General features: G+C 48.9%; 9 protein-coding genes across 9 annotated transcripts; 6 read left to right on the forward strand and 3 right to left on the reverse strand.

Moving 5' to 3' along the window:
* Positions 1-508: 508 nt before the first annotated feature.
* On the reverse strand, positions 509-4,475 carry ARB_07873 (ABC multidrug transporter, putative; the record flags this gene model as incomplete). Its single annotated transcript, XM_003013715.1, has 11 exons — positions 509-795; positions 847-886; positions 945-1,550; positions 1,599-1,771; positions 1,826-2,414; positions 2,481-3,168; positions 3,221-3,822; positions 3,877-4,070; positions 4,122-4,149; positions 4,198-4,275; positions 4,368-4,475. 11 exons carry the CDS (start codon positions 4,473-4,475, stop codon positions 509-511), a joined length of 3,393 nt encoding a protein of 1,130 aa, XP_003013761.1.
* A 707-nt stretch (positions 4,476-5,182) lies between these two features.
* On the forward strand, positions 5,183-6,357 carry ARB_07874 (3-hydroxyisobutyrate dehydrogenase, putative; the record flags this gene model as incomplete). The annotated part of the gene is made up of 3 exons (XM_003013716.1): positions 5,183-5,309; positions 5,408-5,559; positions 5,626-6,357. The coding sequence occupies 3 exons, from the start codon at positions 5,183-5,185 to the stop codon at positions 6,355-6,357; spliced, it is 1,011 nt and encodes a 336-aa protein (XP_003013762.1).
* Positions 6,358-6,602: 245 nt separating this feature from the next.
* On the forward strand, positions 6,603-10,275 carry ARB_07875 (uncharacterized protein; the record flags this gene model as incomplete). The annotated part of the gene is made up of 5 exons (XM_003013717.1): positions 6,603-6,697; positions 6,751-7,439; positions 7,504-9,404; positions 9,461-9,910; positions 9,964-10,275. The coding sequence occupies 5 exons, from the start codon at positions 6,603-6,605 to the stop codon at positions 10,273-10,275; spliced, it is 3,447 nt and encodes a 1,148-aa protein (XP_003013763.1).
* Positions 10,276-11,005: 730 nt separating this feature from the next.
* On the reverse strand, positions 11,006-11,262 carry ARB_07876 (uncharacterized protein; the record flags this gene model as incomplete). Its single annotated transcript, XM_003013718.1, has 2 exons — positions 11,006-11,170; positions 11,224-11,262. The coding sequence occupies 2 exons, from the start codon at positions 11,260-11,262 to the stop codon at positions 11,006-11,008; spliced, it is 204 nt and encodes a 67-aa protein (XP_003013764.1).
* Positions 11,263-11,724: 462 nt separating this feature from the next.
* On the forward strand, positions 11,725-12,177 carry ARB_07877 (uncharacterized protein; the record flags this gene model as incomplete). Its single annotated transcript, XM_003013719.1, has 1 exon — positions 11,725-12,177. One exon carries the CDS (start codon positions 11,725-11,727, stop codon positions 12,175-12,177), a length of 453 nt encoding a protein of 150 aa, XP_003013765.1.
* Positions 12,178-12,792: 615 nt separating this feature from the next.
* Positions 12,793-14,200, forward strand: ARB_07878 (uncharacterized protein; the record flags this gene model as incomplete). The annotated part of the gene is made up of 3 exons (XM_003013720.1): positions 12,793-13,280; positions 13,441-13,826; positions 13,980-14,200. The coding sequence occupies 3 exons, from the start codon at positions 12,793-12,795 to the stop codon at positions 14,198-14,200; spliced, it is 1,095 nt and encodes a 364-aa protein (XP_003013766.1).
* A 227-nt stretch (positions 14,201-14,427) lies between these two features.
* Positions 14,428-15,311, forward strand: ARB_07879 (uncharacterized protein; the record flags this gene model as incomplete). Its single annotated transcript, XM_003013721.1, has 2 exons — positions 14,428-15,231; positions 15,258-15,311. The coding sequence occupies 2 exons, from the start codon at positions 14,428-14,430 to the stop codon at positions 15,309-15,311; spliced, it is 858 nt and encodes a 285-aa protein (XP_003013767.1).
* A 508-nt stretch (positions 15,312-15,819) lies between these two features.
* On the reverse strand, positions 15,820-17,649 carry ARB_07880 (uncharacterized protein; the record flags this gene model as incomplete). Its single annotated transcript, XM_003013722.1, has 1 exon — positions 15,820-17,649. The coding sequence occupies one exon, from the start codon at positions 17,647-17,649 to the stop codon at positions 15,820-15,822; it is 1,830 nt and encodes a 609-aa protein (XP_003013768.1).
* Positions 17,650-19,887: 2,238 nt separating this feature from the next.
* On the forward strand, positions 19,888-23,863 carry ARB_07881 (fatty acid oxygenase PpoC, putative; the record flags this gene model as incomplete). The annotated part of the gene is made up of 11 exons (XM_003013723.1): positions 19,888-20,259; positions 20,330-20,427; positions 20,498-20,944; positions 21,006-21,146; positions 21,202-21,292; positions 21,353-21,692; positions 21,757-22,100; positions 22,168-22,700; positions 22,807-23,179; positions 23,248-23,487; positions 23,555-23,863. 11 exons carry the CDS (start codon positions 19,888-19,890, stop codon positions 23,861-23,863), a joined length of 3,288 nt encoding a protein of 1,095 aa, XP_003013769.1.
* Positions 23,864-25,234: the final 1,371 nt, after the last annotated feature.

Here is a 25,234-nt window from a genome sequence, read left to right on the forward strand (position 1 = left end):
CCAGCCCTTTTTGTCCTACTTGCGTGTTGTAACCTACTCAAGTCAGTCAAGCAGCCTAGCGCTGGGCACGAAGGGTAAATGTGAGAAAATTACCGTCCGGAAGGGATATGATAAAGTCGTGAATCTCTGCGTCACGACACGATTGGTGTACTTGCTCGGTGGTCACGCTGTCCGGGTCGATCCCTAGTGTAATGTTGTCTCGTATAGTTCCTAATAAGTTACCTTTAGTATCGTGAACCTACATAGATTTTTTGAAGGACTCCCTACCTTGATATAGTGTAGGTTCCTGTGATACAAGAGATACGCTTTGCCGGTAGAGCTTTAGGTCAAGGGAACTAAGCTCGGTTCCGTTGAGGCGGATATGCCCACCTTGATAGTCATAGAAGCTGCTCTGAATCAGCCTCCTACCCACACCGAAACATCACATATTACCTACCGTTCCAGAATTGATATGACAGACGTCTTCCCGCACCCTACAGCATGTCAGAGCATATTAAGCAACAGTAAACTAGGGGGAAACACTCAACCTGACGGGCCAACGAGGGCGGCAAATTGCCCCTTTCCAATCTATGATATCTGTCAGACCAGGAGGTAAGACGTTGACAGGTAAACATACTGTGAATGACAAGCTCTTGAATATCGGCACATCTCGAGAAGGATATTTAAAGTTTACCGACTTGAATTCGATTTCTACACCGCCCTCGCATTGATCGAGAACAGCGCTGCTCTTGTTGTCGTCTGGTGCAGGCCGAATACTCATGATGCGGTTTGCAGCTGCCTTGGCTTGAGCCAAATCTATAGGAGTTGATCAGTATCAGCTCTAAGATAGGGACAAAAGTAACTTACTAGGACTGATGCTTCCGAAATGTCCTGCCGCTTGACCTCCCTATACACTTGTTAGTAATGAAGAAGGTACTATACTCAGATCTCAACGCCTAACTTACCAAGACAACGGCAATATAGATGACAAAAAACTGCAAGACACTGTACTCATGCGTACTGAGAAGCTGGCCACCATACCAGAAGCATAGGGCCATGCAGGGTAACTCCATGCTATCTGATGCAGCGAAGACGAGGGCAGCAACTCTTGCCTTGACAAAGGCAGATCGTACATGATTTTGCAGCAAATCTGAATACCTGTCTGCAATACTGCTCTCCAGGGTAAGTGACGTAACTGTCCGGAATGCTCCAAAGGCCTCGGATGCAAACTGTGAACTCTCTTCAAAGACAGCAGCGTTCATCTTATCAAACTGAACCTCGTATCTAACCCTGACAAACATAGCGATGATTATCAGTGGAAACGCGGAGAAAATAGCGACTAGCGTTAGTTTCCAGCCAAAGGCGAACGAGATGGCTATGCAACCCATCACGTTGAAGACAGAGATGATAGGAAACGCCATTGTTGGTCCCAGGAGTTCCTGAAGCTGGGTTGAATCGGATGAAATACGGGAGGTGAGGGAACCCGCAGAGTTTTGGTCCTTATCGAAGAAGGCTATCGGTTTTCGGATCATGCTATCAAAGTACTCTTGTCGGTATGTGGTTGACACGTACTATATAATGTTAGTTTTTGCATAAATATCAAGAGGCAGATGACTTACGGTAGATATTGACATGGAATTCCAGCCAAGGACAAAGTAAAAAAACGCCACCGCAAGGGCGAGGACGAAGAACATGAGTGACCAAAAGTTGGTTCTTTCTACTAGCCTGGAACCAGTGAGCTGGAAGACTGTGATGAGCTGGGAAAAGAGATAACTTTGAATTGAATATCCGGCTATTACACACGTTAGCAGGACAAAACCTGAAAAGACTGGGGGAAGAAACATACCTCCACACCCGGCAGCTCCAATGAGGACGCCCACGTATAGAATCCAGTACTTGCGCTGTTCCCACAACAAAACACCAACAGAGTCAAAGAGGGATAGTTCTTTAGGCGGCTCCTCGGGGAGAGTGAGGCCCTGTTCGAGGTCTGTCTCTTCGACAGCAGATTTCGTCCTGGACATAGTCAACTGAGAACTATCTTTCCCAGTCTCCACCTCAGCTTGTGCAGTCTCGTTGTTGTTATCGTCTTCCATGTCAAGTTGTTGGTTATGCACAAGGCTGTGGTATAGGCCCTCCTGAGCAAGTAGTTCTTCATGAGTGCCCGACTCAACTGCAGTTCCCTTACGGAGGACGATGATCTTGTCTGCCTTTTCGATGGTGGATAACCTATGCGCGATGGTTATGGTAGTGCGGCCCTTCGAGACTCTATCAAGTGCCTCCTGCACGATACGCTCCCCTCTGACATCAATAGCACTAGTAGCTTCGTCGAGAATAAGGATCGATGGTCTCTTGATGATACTGCGAGCAATGGCAAGTCTCTGACGCTGGCCACCGCTAAGCTTGATTCCGTTTTCCCCTATCATCGTATCGTATTTCTACATCCACTGTCATAAGAGTGATTCTTGCATATACTACACTGAGAAATGCATCGGAGAACTCACCTCAGGCAATTTTTCAATGAATTCATCCGCGAACGCCTCACGGCAGGCCTCGATGACAAGTTGGCGCTGGACATCCTCCGGCTCATTTTCCCATCGAGAACCAACGAGACCAAAGGCGACGTTACGGAATATGGAGGTGTTGAAAGAGAAGGGCTCTTGCTGGACAAGGCCAATCTGAGAACGCCACCACTTAAGATCGAGCTCGTCGATGCAGTGTGACCCTATCATAATAAACCCGGCGTTTTCTTTCCGCTCTTCCTTGTCTGCCTCGTACTTTTCATCCTTGATTTCACTGTCTTTTTCTTTTTCTTTCCCTTTCGTTTCTTTCACTACACTGCGATCCAATTGATCTGACAGCTGATACCAACGCTCAAGTAAGGCAATGATAGTACTCTTACCGCACCCCGAAGGCCCAACGAGAGCAGTGACTTTGCCAGTCGGGAAAACGAGAGAGAGATTGTCAAGGATTGTGACACCCGGCCTGGTCGGATAGGAGAAAGTAACGTCTTTGAACGCGAGCTCTCCACAGCTAGCAAGGTCAACATCCCTGATACCTTCGGTCTTGACCGGGGGTGCGTCAATAACAGAAAAATAGCGAGCAGACGCAGCGATGGCCTTGGAGAGTGCAATAATTGGGTTGGCAATGAATGAGACAGCCGACACCACGATGATAACCGAGAAGATGACCCTGTAAATATTAATATAAACATAATATATTGGCGAGTTGGGGGCAAACGTACGTCGCAACTGGTCCAGCATCAGAGACGTTGCCTGCAGTGAACTGCTTAACACCAAACCAAAAGGTAAGAGCAAAATTGCAGTACATGGCAAAATTAGTCGGTCCTAACTGAAGCCCAACAACTGGGGAGACCTGGAGGCCCTTACGCCTGGCTTCTGCAATGTGCACGGCATGACGGTTGACAAGACTTGTCTGCGCACCACAAGCAACAACAGTACGAATGGATGAAAGAGCCTCACCCGCAACAGCTGTGGCACCCTCGTTGGCAGCCTCGATGGCCTTGAAGAGACGCAGATAGAAAGGTATTACCACGGTGTAGATGAGCAGGATGAAGAGCAAACATGATGAAGAGACCAAGGTCAAGGACCAGGACCGAGAGAATGCAACGGCATAAGCTGCAACGATGAGAGCAGCCGACTGGACAAGCACAGCAAGCCTGTCTGATATGCCGGCCTGGATGAGGTTGGATGAGGCAGTGATAGTGTCCGTTGGGCGGCCAATGGGCATGGCATCAAGATAGGAGACAGGCTGACGGAAGAGTGCCGTCAGATACGCCAGTCGCAGGTTTGCTGAGATACGGATTCCGCTTGTCCGTAAACAGAACTATTCGTTCAGATTATTTTTCACGTTCCAATGGATGGGTATAGAATGTAATACCATAGAGACATAACTGAGCACAAACTTGCCAATGAACAGGTAGACGATAAAAAGACTTAACGTGTCAGCATATTCATACACAATAGTGTGTAAATTGGAGACGTACACATTCTTATTGACGGTTGCCTTGAACTGCTGTGGCGAGACGGTAGAATCAGGAAGGAAGAAGTTGTTAAAATCAGTGATCAGGGCACCTGTTGGTCAGCCAAGTAGGAAATCATTGACGCATGCATCAATCAACATACCGAAGACGATGTTCATCAGAGGCAGAGCCTATTCCTTTAGTAGGTATCGATTTACGTGTGTGAGTGCATGACGTACAATACCAGCACCTGCAGAGCAGAAGAAGGCGAGGCCCATAAGGGCGAGGTCAGCCTTGGTGCCATATGAGAATATCCTCTACTCCAGTCAGCATCGTAAATATGCTAATGTACAACCACTCCAGGCACCAGTCAACCACCAACGCAACAGGAGTAGAACAACAGACTCACCCAGAGGTTCGAGAATGGCGCCTTTTCTTCTTCCTCCTTTTTGTCTTTCTTATCTTCTCCCTTTTCTTCTTCCTCCTTGTCCTTCTTCGCCTTGGCCTTCACTGCCATGTTGAAAACGGGTGATATAGATGATAGTTAATATGAGCGAGTGTCAAGCCACTTTTCCTCCCGTCCTAAAGTCTTTTGTATCTTTTATACTCTTCGCCTTATCCCTGTGGCTGCTGATCTCCATGGCTGCCTGCTGCCTGCCCGTATTCTGAATCCTGCAGCGCCATGTCTGCCTGTCTTCGGAACGCGAAAGAGCCTCAAAGGGCCCCGAGGACTCCGATGACTAACGAGCAGCGACTCTGGCATCATCCTAGCCGAAGGATGGAGGACGAAACTGCTCGCAGCTAGGATTTGTCTGGTTAAGGGCAGGGGGTCAGGGGAAAGTAAGTATATGGAGAGAGTTAGAGCTGAACTTCGATTGACCAGTCAGGAGCCAGAAAATGAGAGTTAACCTGTCTTGGCCTCAATATAGCAGTCTCAGGTTATAATTAGCTGTTTTTTGACTGGCTGAACCAGTTAATCCCATGTTAATAAGACAAACTAGCCAATCAGCGCAAGTTAAACCTTCCATAACATCCTCACCCGGCTTACCATCTCATTCTTAGCTAATCACGACTAACCTCGGCTAGGCTCGGCTCGGCCGCCCGCCCGCTGCTGACTTCTCGCTCTCAGCAGTACCGGCTCTGCCTCATATTATGGGGAGGACTTGCCTGGCTTGCGCTTCTTCACTTCTGCAATAGACGGATATAGACATAGATGCAGCAACCATGATAAACAGACTGCTGCCACGGGCCCGGGCCCTCCCCCGCCTGTCATCGACCTCCTCTGCTCGCCTCTTCTCCTCCTCAGCCTCTCGTCATGCCACTTGGGGGTTCATCGGCCTTGGCCAGATGGGTATGTCGATTCCGCTTCCGGCTGCCATTGGGCATTGATAGTTGGCCATTGAGCGCAGGATGTTGCTGGTATAGGTCCAGACGCTGACTGATAGACAGGCTACCCCATGGCGAGGAACCTGAGGGCAAAGATACCTGCATCGGATACCCTTTTCGTCTGCGACGCCAACCCAGAGACCACCGCCAGATTCACCGCCGAAACCGAGAACGTCAAGGTCGCCTCCGGGCCCAGAGAGCTGGCCGAGCAGTCGGTATTCACCCTACATATACATGCACACACGTATATAGATAGACAGATAGAGGGCTAACGATGGTAGGATACCGTTGTGACGAGTCTGCCAGAGCCTCAACATGTAAAGAGCGTTTTCCACCTCATCCTCAAGGACGGCCTTCCCAAGCTCGCCCAGGACCGCCTCTTCATCGACTGCTCGACTATCGACCCGTCATCCTCTCGTGAAGTGGCCGCTGCTGTCCAATCCACCGGATCAGGCCGCTTTGTTGACGCCCCCATGTCTGGCGGTGTCGTTGGCGCCACTGCTGGTACACTTACCTTCATGCTTGGTGCCCCCTCTGATGTCCCCGGACTGGTCGAGCGTGCAGAGGCTGCCCTGCTGCTGATGGGTAAGAAGGTCTGGCACCTTGGTGACCAAGGGGCAGGTCTCTCCGGCAAGCTCGCAAACAACTACCTCCTCGCTGTTGCCAACATAGCGACCGCCGAGGCCATGAACCTCGGGATCCGATGGGGCCTCCAGCCCGCTGTTCTCGGCCAGATGATTAACTCGTCCACTGGCAGGTGCTGGTCCAGCGAGGTTAATAACCCGGCTCCTGGTGTCATTGAGGGTTCTCCCGCATCCAGGGGTTACACCGGAGGCTTCGGTGTCAGTCTCATGAAGAAGGATCTCCGTCTCGCTGTCGAGGCCGCAAGGGAGTCTGGCACTGCCCTTGAACTCGCTGACATTGTCCAGCAGGTCTATGAGGCTACCGAGAAGGAACACCGTGGAAAGGACTTTTCCGTAGTTTACCAGTACCTCACTAGCAAATCTAAGTAGTTTCGTTAGCTCCGTGTCTGATCGCGTAGACGGTATATTTGAGACTCCATATAGGATATAGGCGTGAATGCAGATGTCGCTGGATGTTGAAGTAGAGTGTTGGTAGGTGCGTCATAACTAGTTAGCTAGGTTCGGCCACGCCTAGTTATGTAAGTGAATTAGTTAACTCACCAAACATCAGCTTCAACTATCAACTCCACAAAGTGACATACAGTAACATCAACGTCAACTGTGCAAGATGTAAAATGGCCTACGTCGTTCCTATCCACGGCGCCAGCAGCATCCGACACGCCCTTAGAGCCAAGTTCATCAGCCCAGACGAAGACTGTCTTGTCGTCGCGTCAGTCCACTCCTTCATCTACACCAGAATGCATTCAGCTAACAGCTCCCCAGGAAAGCGAACCGCCTTGAGCTCTACACTCAATCCGCAGATGGCCTCGTTCTACAACATTCCAAAGCAATCTATGGCCGCATCACTCTCCTTAAAAAGCTTCCTCGATCCACTGCTGGTGGCCTGGCGCTGACGGACGCTCTCTTCGTTGGCACAGACCAATACGCATACTTCTCGATCACCTGGGATTCGGTCCACGAGCAGCTGCGAACCGAGCGGAAGTACATCGATCTTGCAGATGGGTCACTGCGAGAAGCTCACAGTGATGATAGATGTCAGATTGACCCGTCCGGCAGCTTCCTCACCCTGGAAGTGTATGAGGGCGTTGTCTCTATCTTCCCACTTGTCACCGCAGATTCGCACAAACGGGCTAAGTCAGCAGTTTCGGCTTCGGCTTCTTCGGCTTCTACACCAGTAGAACAGCTAGGAGAGCCACTACAGGTCCGGATTGAGGAGCTGATGGTTAGGTCCTCTGCATTTCTGGATCAGGAGGCTTCGAACACCCCTCGTTTTGCGCTTCTGTATGAAGACACACAGGGCAAGGTCAAGCTCAAACTCCGAGATCTCAAGTATACCCATGCAATAATCACCAGTGATCCTGGCAGCGCCGCTGAACTAAAAGATGTGACTACTCTTTCGGACGAGGTAGATCTCGGTGCTAGTATCCTCATTCCCGTTCCCCGTCCATTAGGTAGGTTACGTTAATCCTTATGATAAATAGCACTCTTAAAAGACACAACCGCTAACGGTCGCAGGTGGTCTCCTGATTATCGGAGAATCATCTATCAAATATGTTGATGTCTCCAGGAACGAAACTATTTCAAGGCCACTGGCTGAGTCCACTGTATTTGTAGCCTGGGAGCAGGTAGACGGCCAACGGTGGCTGTTAGCGGATGACTATGGCCGCCTCTTCTTCCTCATGCTTGTTCTTGACGCTGACAATGCTGTTGATACATGGAAGGTTGACTTCCTCGGTGTCACCTCTCGCGCTTCGGTGCTTGTCTATCTTGACGGTGGCATTGTTTTCGTCGGCTCCCACCAGGGCGACTCACAGGTCATCCAGATTAAAGAGGGCGGCTTCGACCTTGTCCAGACTATATCTAACATCGCTCCCATCCTCGACTTCACCGTCATGGACATGGGTGACCGTTCGGGTGCCACTCGCGAGTTTTCATCAGGCCAAACACGCATCGTCACCGGATCTGGAGCGTTTGGCGATGGTAGCCTGCGCAGTGTTCGTAGTGGTGTTGGGATCGAAGAGCTCGGCGTGCTTGCCAGCATGGAACATATTACTGACCTCTGGACATTGCGTTCTGCCTGTCCAGAACCATTTTTTGATACTCTCCTTGTCTCCTTCGTCAATGAAACTCGAGTATTCCATTTCTCTGCTGATGGTGATGTAGAGGAGAAGGAGGACGGCTTTCTTGGCCTTGTATTCTCTCAAAGCACCTTACTTGCCACCAATATACCCGGAAATCGTATTCTCCAGGTGACCGAGAGTACATCTAGAGCGATAGATGTCGACAGTGGCATGATAATATGGCGGTCTTCCTATGAAGAGTTCACCATCACCTCCGCCTCTGCAAATGATGACTATCTCGTTCTCGTACTCGGCGGCGTCCGGCTTGTTTGCATATCACTTTCGACCTTCGAACTGGTCGGAAGCAGAGACTTTGAGGCAGATAACCAGGTCTCTGGCATGACTATACCGGCCTCCCCAACCCAAGCGTGCATCGTATGTCTCCCACAGTCCGCCGAGATTATCATTCTCAACCTTCCTGAGCTCGAAGTAAAGAATAAGCAGGCCCTAGGCGAGCCTGGGGAAGCAATCCCACGATCAGTCATTGTGGCTGAGATACTCCCTAACAAACCTCCTACCTTGTTCGTTTCCATGGCCGATGGAACCGTCTTCTCCTTCTCTTTCGACGTCCATGCCTTTGCCATCTTCAACTCTAGCAAGATTACACTGGGATCTGAGCAGCCATCATTCAAGAAGCTTCCGCGTGGTAATGGGCAGTACAATGTTTTTGCAACGTGCGATCACCCAAGCTTGATACATGCATCCGAGGGGAGAATTGTATATTCTGCAGTTGATTCGGCAAGCGCTAGCCGTATCTGTAGTCTCAATACCCAAGCTTATCCAGGCTCAATCGCGTTGTCAAGCCAGAACGAGCTGAAGATAGCAATCGTGGACGAAGAGCGCACCACACAAATTCATACCTTGCCCATGCACGCCAGCGTCAGACGCCTGGCTTACTCCCCCATGGAAAAGGCCTTTGGACTAGGGACAGTGAAACGGAAAATTTCCAACGGAGTCGAAGAAGTAAGCAGTTCGTTTGTCCTGGCAGACGAGATACTCTTTCGGCCCCTGAGCACGTACGATCTTCGCCCCGACGAATTGGTTGAGTGTGTCATCAGATCCCAGTTAAATTATGGTAAAGACGAGGTAGGTAATTCGATATCTAAGGACTTGTTCTTCGTTGGAACCGCCTTCCTAGACGATGTAGGGGACGACCATATCCGTGGCCGTATCCTTATATTCGAAGTGAACAGGTCCCGAGAGCTCTCTTTAATCGTAGAGAAGTCTCTCATGGGAGCATGTCGCACCCTCGCTGTTATGGATCATACATTACTAGTAGCTGGTCTAGTCAAGTCGGTCAGTATTGGGGATTTGCCTTGTTCAGTAGACTATATATTCTAACATATTCATAGGTCTCGGTGTTCAAGCTGGCACGCGACAGATTTGGGAACATCCTCCTGGAAAAGCATACTGCATATCGAACATCTACCGCACCAATTGATATATCCGTAGTGGGTGACACGGTTGCCGTAGCAGATGTGATGAAAAGCATGTCACTGGTACAATACACACAGGCAGAAGAGGGTGAACAAGAACCCAAGTTCGAAGAGGTAGCGCGCCACTATCAGACACTCTGGAGTACAGCTGTGGCGCCCATTGAAGAGAATGTCTATCTACTTGCCGACGCGGAAGGAAATCTGGTTGTTCTACAGCAAAACATTACTGGCGTAACGGAGTCGGATAGGAAACGTCTACAACCTACGAGTGAAATCCGACTTGGCGAGATGGTCAATCGAATCCATCCGATAGTTGTCCAAACACATACGGAAACAGCTGTTTCTGCACGAGCATTACTAGCAACTGTACGTCTTCCTGCGTTTTCTTTGACAATTATCTATAAAATCTAACAGTATAGCAGGTCGATGGGTCCATCTATCTCTTCGGCCTAATCAACCCAGCCTATATAGACCTCCTACTCAGACTTCAGACCGCCATGGGCAGTATAACGATAAGTCCAGGAGAGATACCATTCCCTAAATACCGTGCGTTCAGAACTACGGTGCGCCAATCCGATGAGCCTTTCAGGTTCGTGGACGGAGAGCTCATTGAGCGTTTCCTTTCATGCACCCCAGCCATGCAGGAGGAGATAGTCGGTAGACTTGACGATAGTACTGTCACCGTGTCTTCATTGAAGGAAATGATCGAAGAACTGAGAAGGATGCATTAAAATTAGTTACTTATTGGTACGATCATTCAAAGTTAGATGTTAGAGGTAGACAGGCTTGTTAGCGAGACACAGTATGAAAAGTGACGATATTATGCAGGCAACGCACAATGTACCTCGTTCGCTTCCATTCTTCGATGGTCTGTCTACCAATCATCATGTAATCTCAGGCCAAGCTCTTCACACTGTGTACCCCCAATAATCTAAAAGCAACATGATAGTCTGGCTTTACTATTATCAGGGACGGAGGCTTGTTTACCCGTAGGTTATTCCCCTTCACATCATGCTTCCGTGTATCGTGCCGACTATGCCACACTCAGAAAAACCTCCACCATAGCTTGGCTAGATGGTCATTCATCTTTTTGGCAGACATGTTGTTCTGGTTGATATCAATTCTACCAGCAGAGATTGATAATTCTTCCTGCAAGCGAGTTCTTCGTGGCTCCGATATCAAAGATCCCAAGCGTACTATAAAAATTACCCGTCCTTAGATGTTCGCTTCTCTCGTTCAGCTTCTAAATGGTCATTGTATTCGCGCAAGATCGACTCGAGGCCTTCGTTACGTCGCGCCAGCAACAAGACATCGGACGCGTTAATCGTCGAACGACCAGCATGGCTGATAAATCAATAGTATCAGCATTACAGCCCGCATGATATCCAAGTCACAATCTGGCATGCATACGTACTTTGCAAACATTTCTAAATCCTGGCCAACCGTTTCTAAATACGGTCATTAGCCAATACACTGGACTATCAGCCAAACATTCAGCGCACCTAGCTGCGCCCAGGTAATCTCTACTAGCCCCGCAATGAACTGAGGAGTTACCTCTGTATCGAAGAGGTCTGCATGTTCGCGAGTGAGGTTGCCCAGGGTATACCAGAGCATTGCCTTCAGCTGCTAGATGGGAATAAATCAGCACCTGCTACAGGGGCACAGGAGTAATAGCTTACCTTTTTCGTCTCCTGTCCATCATCGTTGGTAGGAGCCATCGTTGTCTATCCTCCACTTCATCTCGCTGCCTGCGTGGTCTCAGTCTCTGTCTTGCCTTCGAGTCCATCCATCGTAAATATTCCAGGAAGTGCCCCTGGCCCAATGATTGGCTGGAACCTTAATACGTGAAAACGCGATGTCACGGGATCGGAGCTTCTTTTTTTCTCTAGATGGGCCTCAGTTAATTTATGCGAGCTTCTGCCTTGAAGAAGAAAAGAAGAAAGCCCTCTATAAAAAAGAAACAACAGCCTGTTGGGGGGGATATTTATTTAAAGTGCTCACGCCGCCGCTTCAATTGAGAGATTTCTTTTCCCTTAGAGAGGACCGTAACGTTTGGCGCATTTGTCTGACCCGAAAACCAGAGAACGAACAGCATTATCCAGCGCCTACGCCCTAGCTACCGCAACAACTACATAGCCCATCCCTAGGTGGAACTCCCTCATATACAGCAGCCGCTTACCATGGCAGACTTCCAATTTACGAGTGTGACAGATACGCTGTATACCTTGTATTCCAACTTCACCAACAACATATCCACGTCTGTCTCCAACCTCACCATTCAAGACTACATCCGGCTTGTCTGGATCATAGGTGGCTATTATTTTCTCCGACCATACCTCGACAAGGGCTTCAGAAAGCTCTTCGACTCTGGCAACGCAAAGAGAGAAGCCGAAGAAGCCGCTGCTGCCGAAACTGCGGGCAAAACCAAGCTGTCGGCCAATACCTTGAGGCAAGGCGACGTCTCAGAGAGTGACGAGGAAGGTGAAGATGAAGGAGAGTCTACTGGGGTGTCGAACTGGGGCAGAAGTGCGAGACGAAAGCAGCGAAATTTCATGAAATACCTAGAGCAGGAAGCTGAAAGGAAGCGGGCGGAAGATGACGACAAGGATATCGCGGATCTGCTTGAGGATTAAACTTGCCCTGGGCTACCTGCCACGCAGTTATATACATCTTATCGATCAGCTCTTGTTCCCCTTCCCTGGGTAAGGGGACGTTTCTCTCCCTCTCTCTGAGTCGAAACCTGCACTTCAAGCTCCTCTATACCCACTAAATCCGCCCCGTCCCCCGGTCCATCTACCAACCAACACCCTGCCATATATTCCAGAGATACAATGCCCTTCCAACTGCTCAGCCTTTTATCCCCAGGATCTTCCACTCACTAAATGGATGCCATCAACCGTTGACTAGCATCCGCCCGCCTCCTGCATTCTGATATCAAGTCGGGTAAATCCTTGGCACGTGATATGACATCACCCTATTATTTTTCGGCCGCAGATTGCGCTTTCTTCGCTACTTTTGGGGAGCTTCGCTGGGAGGCGAATTCAACACAGAAAAACAGACAGACAGACAGACACACAAAATAGAGAATGGAAGCCAAATTGACCTCAATTGCCGTGCATTATACTCACTTTCCCCGCTACTCTTATCTGGTCTTGAGCTTGAAACTGACAAGCTCATGGGCTATTTCTGATCTATAAAACCCGCATTGCTACACAGCATAGACAGCTACTTGGCTGTAGCCAGAAGCCATGGCATCCGCCAATGCTATCCGCCTGGCAGGCTTCGGGCTAAGGATGCTTCAGCTCTTATCGTCACTGATTATCGTCGGGGTTTTTAGTTATTTCCTTGCAGTTCTTGCTGATCACAACGAGCATGCTCCAGAATGGCTGAAGGCTGTTGCCGGGATAGCCGGAGTGGCTGCGATCTACGCCATCCTCACGTCGTTTTTCATTCTTGCGTATGGAGGACTGTTAGTCTTCTCTCGTATATCCATGATGTTCGACGGAAGTTTCGCCGTCGCATTTCTAGCTATCTGTCTTATGACTCGCCACGGTGCCCTCCCTTGCACAGGACGCGTAACTACGCCCGTTGGAAGTGGTGATGCGGAAGACCCAGGTGCAGCATTTGGGGACGAGGATACGGGAACTGGCATGGGGGATAATCTCACTTCCATGCGATACCTAGCTACCGCGTGCAAACTAGAAAAGGGGACCTTTGCCGTCTCTATCATTGGAACGTTGGTCTTCCCTTATAAAACATGTGCGCCAAACCCATTCGCTAATTACATTTCTTGCCAGTGCTCTCTTTCTACTCTCGATTCTCGTACAGAGGGCCTTCGAAAATCGCCAACGGACTTCTAAAACCTCGCCAACGCCTCTTCCCCATGCTTCAACCAGGATTCGTCCACGCTTCTGGCCAAGACGGCAAACTCAGGGCTCTTCTACTGATCATACCGTTGAATACAGCCAGGCCCCTTTGACCCCTGGTGCCAACTCGCTGGAGGACAAGCCGAAGGTGGAAAAACCTCGCTTCACAAATTTTCTCCAGCGCTTCGGCGGGAATGATAGCAACAGAAATACTGATCCAGAAAACATCCAGTTGCGGCAGGGTATTCAAAGCAGCAATCTTCAATCCGAGCCTTCTAGCTATGGATATGGGAAAAATACATACACTGTTACAAGCCCAGACAGCCCCATATCGCCCACTTCTCAGGAGCCACCCAACCCGTGGGCGAGATCTGGAAATGCGGATTATACCTATGGAGAAAGCGGTATTGATGTGGGTGAATATTCCCATGGTTATGGGTACAACTCCCATAGATAGTGATTCGTAACGGAACTCTTCCCTCTTATTTCATTTTTATACTTTACGTTCCATTGTTGGCCAGGTTAGAGTGCCTGGCCGGCTTGGTAGCTCTAACATCCATGTTCCTCAGTTGGGCATGAGGCTACGGCTATCTACTATCCACGGGTTATTGATATTGTTCAATTACATAAATTCTTTCCCATCTCCCTTGAGACAGGCAGACCAAGCAGTCAAAATAAAGTTCCTTTTACCACAATGGGCAAATGGTTCCTGAGAAGTCTTCTCTATCTGTGCCTTCACTATCCTTTCACTCCTGAGATCTTTGTGAAGGGAATTCTGGGATATACCTAGCTTGCCTGGTAATTTCCACTATACCTCTATTATTAGTGTGGCTGTATTAACTTGGAAGATTCTATTCCATCAGTCCTGCAGCTGTCTCTAGATATATAAGTGCATCAGAACCAGGCTGTCTTTCTCAACAGCCAACTTAATCACATACTTTCCTCTCCCGCTGGCTATGCCAATACTGAATACGATTTGATATCCCAAGCTTGAAGTGATAACTAACAAGGATAACCATGAAGCTTTTCGTTGCTATACAACTTCTCCTTTTCAATACCTGCCATATTGCCTATGGCCATATGCAGCTGGCAAACCCATTTCCAGTCAGAAGCCCCCTAAACAAGGAAAATACGAATAAAGACTATTCGTACACGTCTCCCCTGCGCTCAGATGGCTCAGATTACCCTTGCAAGGGCTACCATAATGACCCCTTCAAACCAACAGCGCAATACAAGGCAGGACAGGAATACTCGATCGAGATAGCCGGAGGTGCAACCCACGGGGGTGGATCGTGCCAAATCTCACTCTCATACGACTCTGGCAAGACCTTCAAAGCTATCAAGTCGTTCATCGGGGGCTGTCCCTTGTCGAAGCAATACAAGTTTACTATCCCAAGCAACGCACCGAGTGGGAACGCTCTCCTCGCCTGGACCTGGTTCAACCGTCTGGGAAACCGAGAAATGTATATGAACTGCGCACATGTCACAATATCAGGATCGAATGATAATCCTGCTGGCAACAACAAAGCGGCTCTTTCAGGACAAGCAGCCCTTCATGGGCTCCCCAACATATTCCTGGCAAACATCAACCAAGCACCACAGTGCAAGACTGATCACAGCAAAGAAGTCATCTTTCCCTTTCCCGGGGAATTTGTCGAATACGGATCAGGGGCAAAAGGCGCTGCCGATAAAGGCTATGCATGCGCAAGCAAGTTTGAGGCGCCAGAGCCAGCACCACCTTCATTATTACCATCGCAGCCACCATCCTCTTCGTGCTCCAAGGCAGCGTCAAAAACACCAGCAGCACCTACAGCAACTTGTGTATGCCCTCCCATTACGGTCTGCAGCCCATCAACTGCACCAACGACCCTTTCTTCACCACAAACCACTACGAGAAGTAGTACAAGAGTTTGCCGTCGTCGCACCACGTCGAATTCCAGTCCCCCGTCCCTATTCCCAACTATGCTACCATTTCCAGCAGGCTCTAGTAATAGTACGTCATGTACTCCGGGGGATATCAAGTGCGACTCCGATAATTCATTTTTCCTTTGCTCCGGCCCGATTCTTGGGTACATTAAAATAGGGCCAATGCAAGGCAAGTTCCGATGCTTCAACAACTCAATCCAAGTCACGGAGTCAACAGCCAACAACTCTAGTACAACGTCGGCCTATGATTAGGTAGAGGGGTTTGGGGGAAACTGGAGCCTTTGGCATTAGAATATAGAAGAGTGGCAGATACAATTCACATAGTGTATCAATTTACCCCTATTCTAAGTTCCTCCAACCCTTGCAAAAACCAACTAATTAAAACTGATAACTAATAGCTGAATGCTTCATTATATACAGCATCACTAAGATATGAAAATAAAAGAATGGTATACAGATCCTTCCCTCCGGCATTATCATTTGTTAATGTCTGTGCCCTTTGTTTCCGTTACACTTATTTCCATTCCGTTCTGATCCATCCTTAGGAGCCTTCCGGCGAATATAGGTCTCCCTAATGGGGCATCCTTCGTTGCTATGGACGTCCCAATCGCCAATGTGATGGTCCTTGGGTAACCTCTTGACCCCGCGGCCGCCTCCACCCAAGATGAGATTTCCAGGCCTGTAGTCGTCTCGAGCTTTCAGCCTGCGTATGGCACTCACATGGATCTGGGCATCGTCAGGAATATCACGGACTTCACCCCGAGGTAATGGCCAACGGATAGGTTTCCACGATCCATCGGCTTGAAGATCCATTCGCCTGAATGGGAGGTATTCCATCATTGACCAAAGGGTTACTGAAAGCTTGGGGACTCCCATGTTGTATGACAAGCAGTCATGGATTTGACCCTGAGTGCTGGAGAGATGCAGAGCAGCCCGGAAGGATTCAGATGCGGTTACTTTTCGAGATGAATTTCTGACCGCCTCAGCATCTGACACCTCCTCAAGCAACCCTGCTTCGAGAACACATTTCTTTTGCAGCTCTTCATAGTCATCGAACTGGAAAGATGAGCGTTCCACGGGCGTGACTTCACCCGAGTACGATTCATCACATTCAAATTGCTTCAGCGCGCGAGGGCTGAATCGCAGCCCTGCTGCCTGTGCTTCATGGACCATCCAAACTAAAGGAGCATGGCTGAGCTGCCAGAGCTCCCCTTTAGCAAGCTCCCATCCTCCGCCGATATCTGCATGGCCGCCAGGGAACCAAACCTCTTGGATATCCTGCTCCTCATTCCCGTTCTCTAGACCTGGAACTGGCATCGATACCTTAGAATGACAGCTCTCTACTATTGAGATAGCGTCGTCCCCCTGCTGAGCCCCTGGCACAGAGAGATTGGGTACTGCGAGGCAAGTCTCAGGAGCTGGGGATGGTGGCCTGAATCTGGCACCACTGGGTACTTTGCGGGCTTTTTCGGCACTCAAGGTATTAGGCTTCCCATTCGTGACTCCGTTATCTCCAGTGCCGTTGGTACTCTTCTCGTTTGCCTCAGGACTGTTGATAACAACATTTGGGATATTATTCTTGTTTTTGCCCCTAATCAACTTGCGAAGATCCCACTTCCCGAAGACAGACTTGCGACCATGATGAGGGATATGAGGAATATGGTGATGGCCATGTTTCGAATGCATATCCCTCATTTGTGAAATCAGATCTTGTCGGAATTTTGCCCGTCTCTCGTCGATACCCACAGCATGCCGGATGACTCTGGCAGATGTCTTCGCAGTGTATGGGAACTTGCTTCTCTGCATCCAAGCTGATTCGAACCTGGGGACGCTGTTGACGGTGTCGAAGATACCAATGAATCGTACAGGGTTTACCGGTCGACTGAACGTTTCGCGAAACGCTTTCATATAGTTATACATTTTCAGCTTCTCGTCATGGTATTCATCTCCCTTTCCATCCCTTTGCTGCCATTTGGCATAATTTTTCCAGGCAAAGCGCACCAGCTCCTCGTTCCCGGCGGTTAGAAGGCCAACATAGTCAATCATCTCTGCAAGGAACCTGGCAATGTACGCGCCTCTACTAAATCCAAAGAAATACATGTTATCTCCTGGCGCGTAGTACCGCATAAGGAACCGGTAGCCAGCCATTACATGGTCGGCAAACGAGCTGCCAACGGCCGAATCTTTAGCCTTGAGTATGGCAGACTTCACTCTGGAGTAAAATCCGGTGTCCGAGAAGGTTGCAGAAGAGACATAGGTACCTATCCCCGGCTGATAATAGTGAAACTGGTCCCCTTGGCTACTATCCAGCATCTGGAGTGCCAGTTGTTAGTCAATTTGCTCGTCTCAATTTGCTCGTCTCACATGGTGTTTGTTGGTGCATCCGATGGTTTTGGGCATCTCACTGACTCGAAATATCTTGAGCACGTTCGAATCTGCCTCAGTTCCTGAAAACTTGTTCCCAGTGCCATCGAAACAGAGGACCAAGGTCTTTGGCCGTGAAGGGGGGTTGGCAGTCGCCATTGGGAACGAAGACAAAAGAAAGTCACAACCAAAATCAACTATTCAGGAGACATCCAGGGTTTGCCCGTTGACGACCGTCTACCACGGAGCCGTGACAGAGAATTATTTATATGTTATATGAACGCCGACGACAGAATCCAACCACTCACTTACTACCTCAGAGGCTGAACAGGCATGGCAGCGGATGGCGCAAACCATATAAAATTATCGACGGAGTCCTTGATCAGATATTCATGTCTTTTAAGCAGGGGAAAAAGAAAGCAACAACCTTCTCACACCGGCCGAATTATTATTATTATTATATTTTAGCTCGCAAAGAAGCTCTCGTTTCACGAGAAAATTGTGAACATGTTCCCCGTATGGAGGGGAGATCTCGGTCAATCTTTGACCCTGCAGACAGTCACATGGAAGAATGGAGGGTGCAGAGCTGGGTGCCTCAGGCTGACTCTCTCAGTCGCATGCCAATTGCCCGTATAGTATGTCAACAGGGAGGGTCGATCAGTTCAATCGGCGCAGCCCACGGCCCTCTCGTTATGTTAAAATCTTGCATGATCAACGCAAGACGGAGAAGGAAAACACCCCCCTTGGATGCATAAACTAGTCGGTGGAACCCCAGCCAGCCTCATGATGGAGGCCCCAGATAACTAATGGTGAGTTATATGGGAAACTCTGAGAGACTGGAGGACAGCAATTCGCTGGCTGATCGGAAACCCGGTCTGTTTTAAAATCGAGGCTTTTGGCATGTTGAAGCGAACAGCCCAGCTTCACAACCAGCTGCGGCCAGAACAATAATAGTTAAGAAGCACCACAGCAACACTGACCAACCCTCCATCATTGAAAGTACCGAGTCGAAAGATCCATACACAGACCACAAACTGAATCGAGGGAGAGTTCCACAGCAAAGTGACGACTTGATTCGAGATGTGCGTTCGATTAGCAAGGTTCGCATCCCGGACGTGGTGTTCCTATTCGCCAGGCTCTCGATAACTAATGGGTCTCCACTGCGAACCGAAGCCGTCCCAGAGAACAGACCTTGCTTGAGCTGACAATTCAGCCTTAACCGATGTCATGGACCAAGGGAAACGCCGTGATTTGGGGGGTCGGCTCAGGCTGCCCTGGCGTCCGTGAGGATCAAGCAAGCTCCTCACGGGGCCAACTCACTCTCAGCGTTCTGCTCTCTCGTCTTTGTCTCAGGGGATGTCTGTCTGTCTGAGGAATTACAGCAACTTCACACCTGCACCCGGTTGCTGCCACTTCAAACGACGGTAGACACTATCGGAACATGGCTCACGATCAGGTAATAGTATGGATACCTGTGTGTCTGATCTGTGTAGCACCCGTGCCCGCCCAATTTTTGAGCTGTCTGGGCAAGATACATAACAACAAATGAGCGGCTGGAGGCATCCATGGATCCTGCATAAACGAAAACTCAATGAAGCTTCCACTCCACTCAGCCGTCATGGCTCCCATCATTGGCTTGCTGGTTCGGGGCTGAAATCCAATTCGATGAGCCAGCAGGGGGCGGGGAGGCTTCTGAGCTGTGTTGTGCAAGACTCTGAGCTGGCTTTCTCTGAGTTATCCAGTCAGGTCTCAAGGATTACTGAGAAAACAGCCTAGATGGATACGAAGCATCTTCAGAGCTTCCCCCCAAGCACGCAGCCGTTGTGGGTCCGTCCCATTCTTGAGCATTATTAGGAGGGAGGAACATATCCTCATCTGTGGCCATTCATCAAGAGCATGTCAGCTCCCCAGCCTTGAATCTACTTCTCCTAGCTGACCTACCAAATACCCGATCATCCTGCACGGCGAAAGTCCGTGACGGCAAATAAAACGAGAATCGCCCACAATTAATCCCTTGGTCCCTTTTCGACTCTTTTTTTATTTTGTTAGTTTTCTTTGCTTGCCATTCTCTACACCTGAAGGAGACTGTCTTCTTGCTCCTGAGGTTGTGGCCATCTTCTAAATCATACTCTGTTTCTATTCTTGAATACTCTATAGCTGAGAAAGACCACTGTGTGAACGGCAAACATGGCCGGGGGTGCTACTAACGGTGTCAATGGAGTGACAAATGGCACCCATGCAACTACAAATGGAACAAATGGAACGAAGTCGAGCACCAGCTCACCCCCAAGCCAGAGCACAGCTCCTCGAGCTAAGAGAGGAGATGTTGAGGGCACTTTCGCAAAATACGCCCAACTGATTCATGCCTCTAGACGCCCTTTGCCTAACCAGTCAGGAGATGGCTCGTATCTCAGAGAAGAGACCAAATATACCAGCACTCTTTCCGACCTGCGGACTATGGGATGGAAGGGCATTTCCACTTTGCTGGCAGTCAGGAAACACAAGAAGAGTGGAAAGCTCGACAATGATCGAGAGTACATTATGGAGCGTGTTATCAACGTATGTACAGCTGAGATATCAATTGCCAACAGACAGAGCAAGAAAAGATACTTATACTCCATTTTAATAGCTCGTTGCAGGCCTTCCACCACAATCGAAGATGCGCAAGGACTTGACGAATACTTTTGTGAAGCAGCTTTGGGACTCTCTCCTCCACCCTCCACCAACGTATGCCACCTACCCCTGAGAGAAGTTGGAGTTACACGATACATGGGCTATAACTAACCCTAATATATAGCATGCTGGGCGATGATTACAAGTACAGGAGCGCAGACGGATCTTACAACAACCCAATGCTTCCAATGCTGGGAGCAGCAAACACTCCTTATGCTCGTTCCATAATTCCGGAGTCAATCCAACTAGGATCCCTTCCCGACCCAGGACTCATCTTTGATAGCATCTTTGCGCGTGAGAAATTCAAGCCTCACCCGAACGGAGTTTCTAGTGTCTTCTTCAACTGGGCGTCTCTGATCATCCATGATTTATTCCAAACTGACTATCGAAACCCTCACATTTCGGAAACTTCTTCGTACCTCGACCTCTCCATCTTATACGGAGACAACCAAGAAGACCAGAACAAGGTGCGAACTTTCAAGGATGGTAAACTAAAGCCCGATTGCTATTCTGAAGCACGTCTTCTTGCCTTCCCTCCGGCTTGCAGCGTTATCCTCATCATGTTGAACAGGTAAACATTTCTGTCTATCCCCCACCATAATAGAACGATATTTCTGACACTGAACCCTTAGATTCCACAACTATGCTGTCGAGCAGCTCGCCGCTATTAATGAAGGTGGCCGGTTTGCCAAACCAAGAAGTGGAATGAGCCCAGAAGCCACTGAGAAGGCTTGGGCTAAATATGACAATGACCTTTTCCAGACTGGACGATTGTAAGCTCTATTTCAACCATGTCGTTGCTTCAGATCCAGCTAACAGTGAGTTTAGGATTACTTGTGGACTATACATTAACATCACACTTTACGACTACGTCCGTACCATTATCAACCTGACCCGCAGCAACACTACTTGGAGTTTGGTTAGTATCTTTTCTTAAATCTTAAGCACTGTGAGACTGATGGGCTTATACTATTGATAGGACCCACGAGTTGGCATGCGTGAGGGTGCAGTTCCTGAAGCTGCTGCTAGCGGAATTGGTAACCAGGTCTCCATGGAATTCAACCTGGCTTACCGCTGGCATTCTTGCATTGGTGCTGCTGATGAGGACTTCACCAACAACACTTATCAACAGATGTTCGGAAAGAGTGGTGAAGACCTCTCTATTCCAGAGCTTGTTGGAGGACTGGGTAAATGGCAGGCTAGCATTCCTGATGACCCAGCTGAGAGAACCTTTGCTGGGCTCAAACGAAAGACTGATGGCACTTTTGACGATGGTGAACTCATGAACATAATGACTGAAGCCATCGAAGAGGTTGCTGGTAAGTTATATTCTTGTCATACCAATATCATTGATGATTTTACTAACATGAGTCTCACATATAGGATCCTTCGGTCCCAAAAATGTTCCAAAGGCACTCCGTGGCGTTGAGATCCTCGGCATGCAAATGGCCCGTAAATGGGGTTGCGCCTCTCTCAATGAGTTCCGCAAATTTTTCGGATTAAAGGAGTATCAGACTTTCGAGGAGATCAACTCCGACCCAGAGATCTCTGGAGCTCTTCGCAATCTCTACGAGCATCCTGACCACGTTGAATTGTACCCCGGTATTGTTGCCGAGGAGCCAAAGATTCCTATGGTTCCTGGAGCTGGTATCTGTCCAACATACACTATTTCTCGTGCCATCTTGTCTGATGCTGTGGTGTTGGTCCGTGGAGATCGTTTCTACACTGTAAGACTTTTGGCACCTTGATTTCCCTATATATATTGGCACCGATTCACTAAATTCTATGCGACAGGTTGATTACCATGCGAAGAACTTGACCAACTGGGGTTACGCTGAGACTCACTATGACCTCAGTGTCAACCAGGGCTGCATGTTCTACAAGCTCATGCTCAGGGCATTCCCTAACCATGTCAAGAGCGATTCGATCTACGCTCATTTCCCAATGACTATCCCAAGCGAGATGAAGAAGGTCATGACTGATCTCGGTCGACATGACAACTTCTCCTGGGACCGGCCGGCCTTTATTCCTCCTCGTGTAAACATCACCTCTTACATGGGAGCAAAGACTATCTTGGAAAACTCCAAGGACTTCCGTGTCACCTGGGGAGAGGCTACTGGTTTCCTCTTCGGCAAGGGAGGACTGGACTTCATGCTTTCTGGAGACAGTACGTTCCATGGCCAGCAGCGCAAGACCATGGGCAAGGCGTTGTACCACAGCGAATGGAAGAAGCATATCAAGGAGTTTTACGAGGATATCACCATCAGGCTTCTCAGGGAGAAGACTTGCAAGATCGCAGGCATCAACCAGGTTGATATCACCAGAGAGTAAGATTAGCCATATATCTTTGACCCTCCCACTTGTCAAATCCGACCCAAAGCTAACATTGCGAAACAGCGTTGGAAATCTTGCACACGTACACTTCGCTTCTAGCATTTTCGGCTTGCCATTGAAGACTGCAGAGAACCCCAAGGGTATCTACACCGAACATGAAATGTTCATGATCATGTGTTTGATCTTTACCACTATATTCTTCGATCTGGACCCTGCCAAATCCTTCCCGCTCAGACAGGCCGCCAGAACTGTTGCTCAGCAACTTGGCCAGATTATGGAGGCCCGTGTCAAAGCCGTCAAGGGAGGTATTCTCTCCCTGTTCAGCCGTATGGGTGAGAACAAGAATGCCCTGTCCCAGTACGGTGTCCATATGATCCGCCGCCTCCTCGATTCAGGGCTCAGTGTTGAGCAAGTTACCTGGTCTCAGGTCATGCCAACTGCAGGAGCTATGATTCCAAACCAGGCTCAAGTGGCAAGTACAAGTCCATCTGATTAATTTTTGACTATCTTACAGTATATATCCCGCTAACATGAACCCAGTTTACTCAAATCATTGACTACTATCTCTCCGAGGAGGGCAAGGTTCACCTGCCAGATATCAAACGCTGGGCCAATGAGAAAACCGACGAGGCCGATGAGAAACTTCTCCACTACTGCATGGAAGGTATCCGCTTGAACGGTACCTTCGGATCCTACCGCGAGTCTACTGCAGCTCTTGACATCGATGATGATGGCCGCAATGTGTCCGTCAAGCCTGGTGACAAGGTCTTCGTCAGCTTCGTAAGTCTTCTAGTAAATACCTATAAACTAAACTACCTTTCAATGGAACTAACCATCATGTACGAAGGTTGGTGCTGCCCGTGATCCCAACATCTTCCCCTCGCCACATGAAGTCCGCCTTGACCGTCCCTTGGATTCATACATCCACTACGGTGAGGGCCCGCACGCCTGTCTAGGCAAGGATGCAAACATGATCGCACTTACGTCTATGCTGCGTGTTGTTGGTGGTCTAGACAACCTCCGCCGAGCTCCAGGGCCCCAGGGCGAGCTGAAGAAGATCCCGCGTCCAGGTGGCTTCTATATCTACATGCGCGAGGACCAGAGCGGCTACTTCGTCTTCCCAATGAGTAAGTTACCAATTGTCCAGGTTCTATGATTGTCTCGCACAGCTTACTGACACCTTTGCCATCTACAGCCTTCAAAGTCCACTATGATGGAGAATTGCCAGCTCAAAACGCCCACTAGATATGATCTATGACCGTCAGTTGCAAGTAGACTGATAATAAGTTCGGCAATTGAGATATATTGGCTTGTCCGTCTGTATATCTCTGTATATCCACACGCGTGTTTGGACGCCGACGACAGTTTCTTTTGTCTCCCCTGTATTTGATACCCGATGTATCGTTTCCATATGGTCTCGTAGTTAGTCCTAATTAGTTAATTAATCCATCGTCCTGTACGCATTTTACCTATACTCGCCTTCCTCCTCGTCATTTGATCTGGATTTCCCTTGCTGTTTGCCACGGAGCAGACGCTCTCGACGGAGACGAAGCCCAACAGGTTACCATGATCACCCCCGTACCCCGAGTCTGGCTGCTGTTTCATGACTAAAGCACGCTGCACTGCCAGTCTCGAGATTTGTCAAGACATCGAAGCCGGAGCTCCGGACCTCCAATCTAGAACCGGCCAGGGGTGAGCAGCGCATGAGCAAATTGCGATATTTTCGTACGGCCTGATCTCTCAATAAATGGCCTGACCACCCCCGCGTCCACCAGGGTAGGCGATGCACATAGTGGCCAAGACTATAGTATAGGTTGGTCAATAGTCAGGTAACTCGTCCAGGGGACCCTCGCATGGGACGATCACAAGCGACATCATAGTTTCGCCAAATCGTATGTAGCTATACATAAGATATTAATTGGCTGCAGAAATTGATATTTTACCTATCTTAGTCTTTGAGATTTCCTGGCCACAAGGGAATTGCACGCTGATGTACTCCGTAACTAACTACTCAAATCCTGGACTCCAGCCGCTGGATTAGTTTCTGTTGTCACAGATCAACCATTCAACTAGGTCCAGCAGTTAACTAGTTAACCAGTTATCCCGGAGTGTCTCTCTCCCGCCATTCACTTCAATCTGCTGCTTTATATTGACCTTTCCATGTGCAATCCGGTACATCACTGTTCTGCAGCCTGATACCAAGGTATTCACAGGTGTGTCGGCGAGATAGTTAATGACGACGTAGTTACATAAATGCTTTCAATCCGTTCCCAGATTGTAATAACTAGCTAGCCAGAAACCATATAGTCAAGGCAGAGGAGGTGAAAGCATCAAACACAGAAGGCCTATTGCAAACTTCTAGCCCACACGTAGATTGAGGCAATATCTAAGAGAGATAAAGACATCAATGTCCCCATAAAGCTGATTATTTTGGGCAGATAGTATGCCTAATACAGGGATGGCTCCCTTCTTGCGTGTGCACTCCATATTAACTTGTAGATTACGGAGTACTACTATTATAATTCTT

Source organism: Trichophyton benhamiae (genome assembly GCF_000151125.1).
Source record: "Trichophyton benhamiae CBS 112371 chromosome Unknown contig00075.49, whole genome shotgun sequence".
In the NCBI taxonomy this organism is placed as follows: domain Eukaryota; kingdom Fungi; phylum Ascomycota; class Eurotiomycetes; order Onygenales; family Arthrodermataceae; genus Trichophyton; species Trichophyton benhamiae.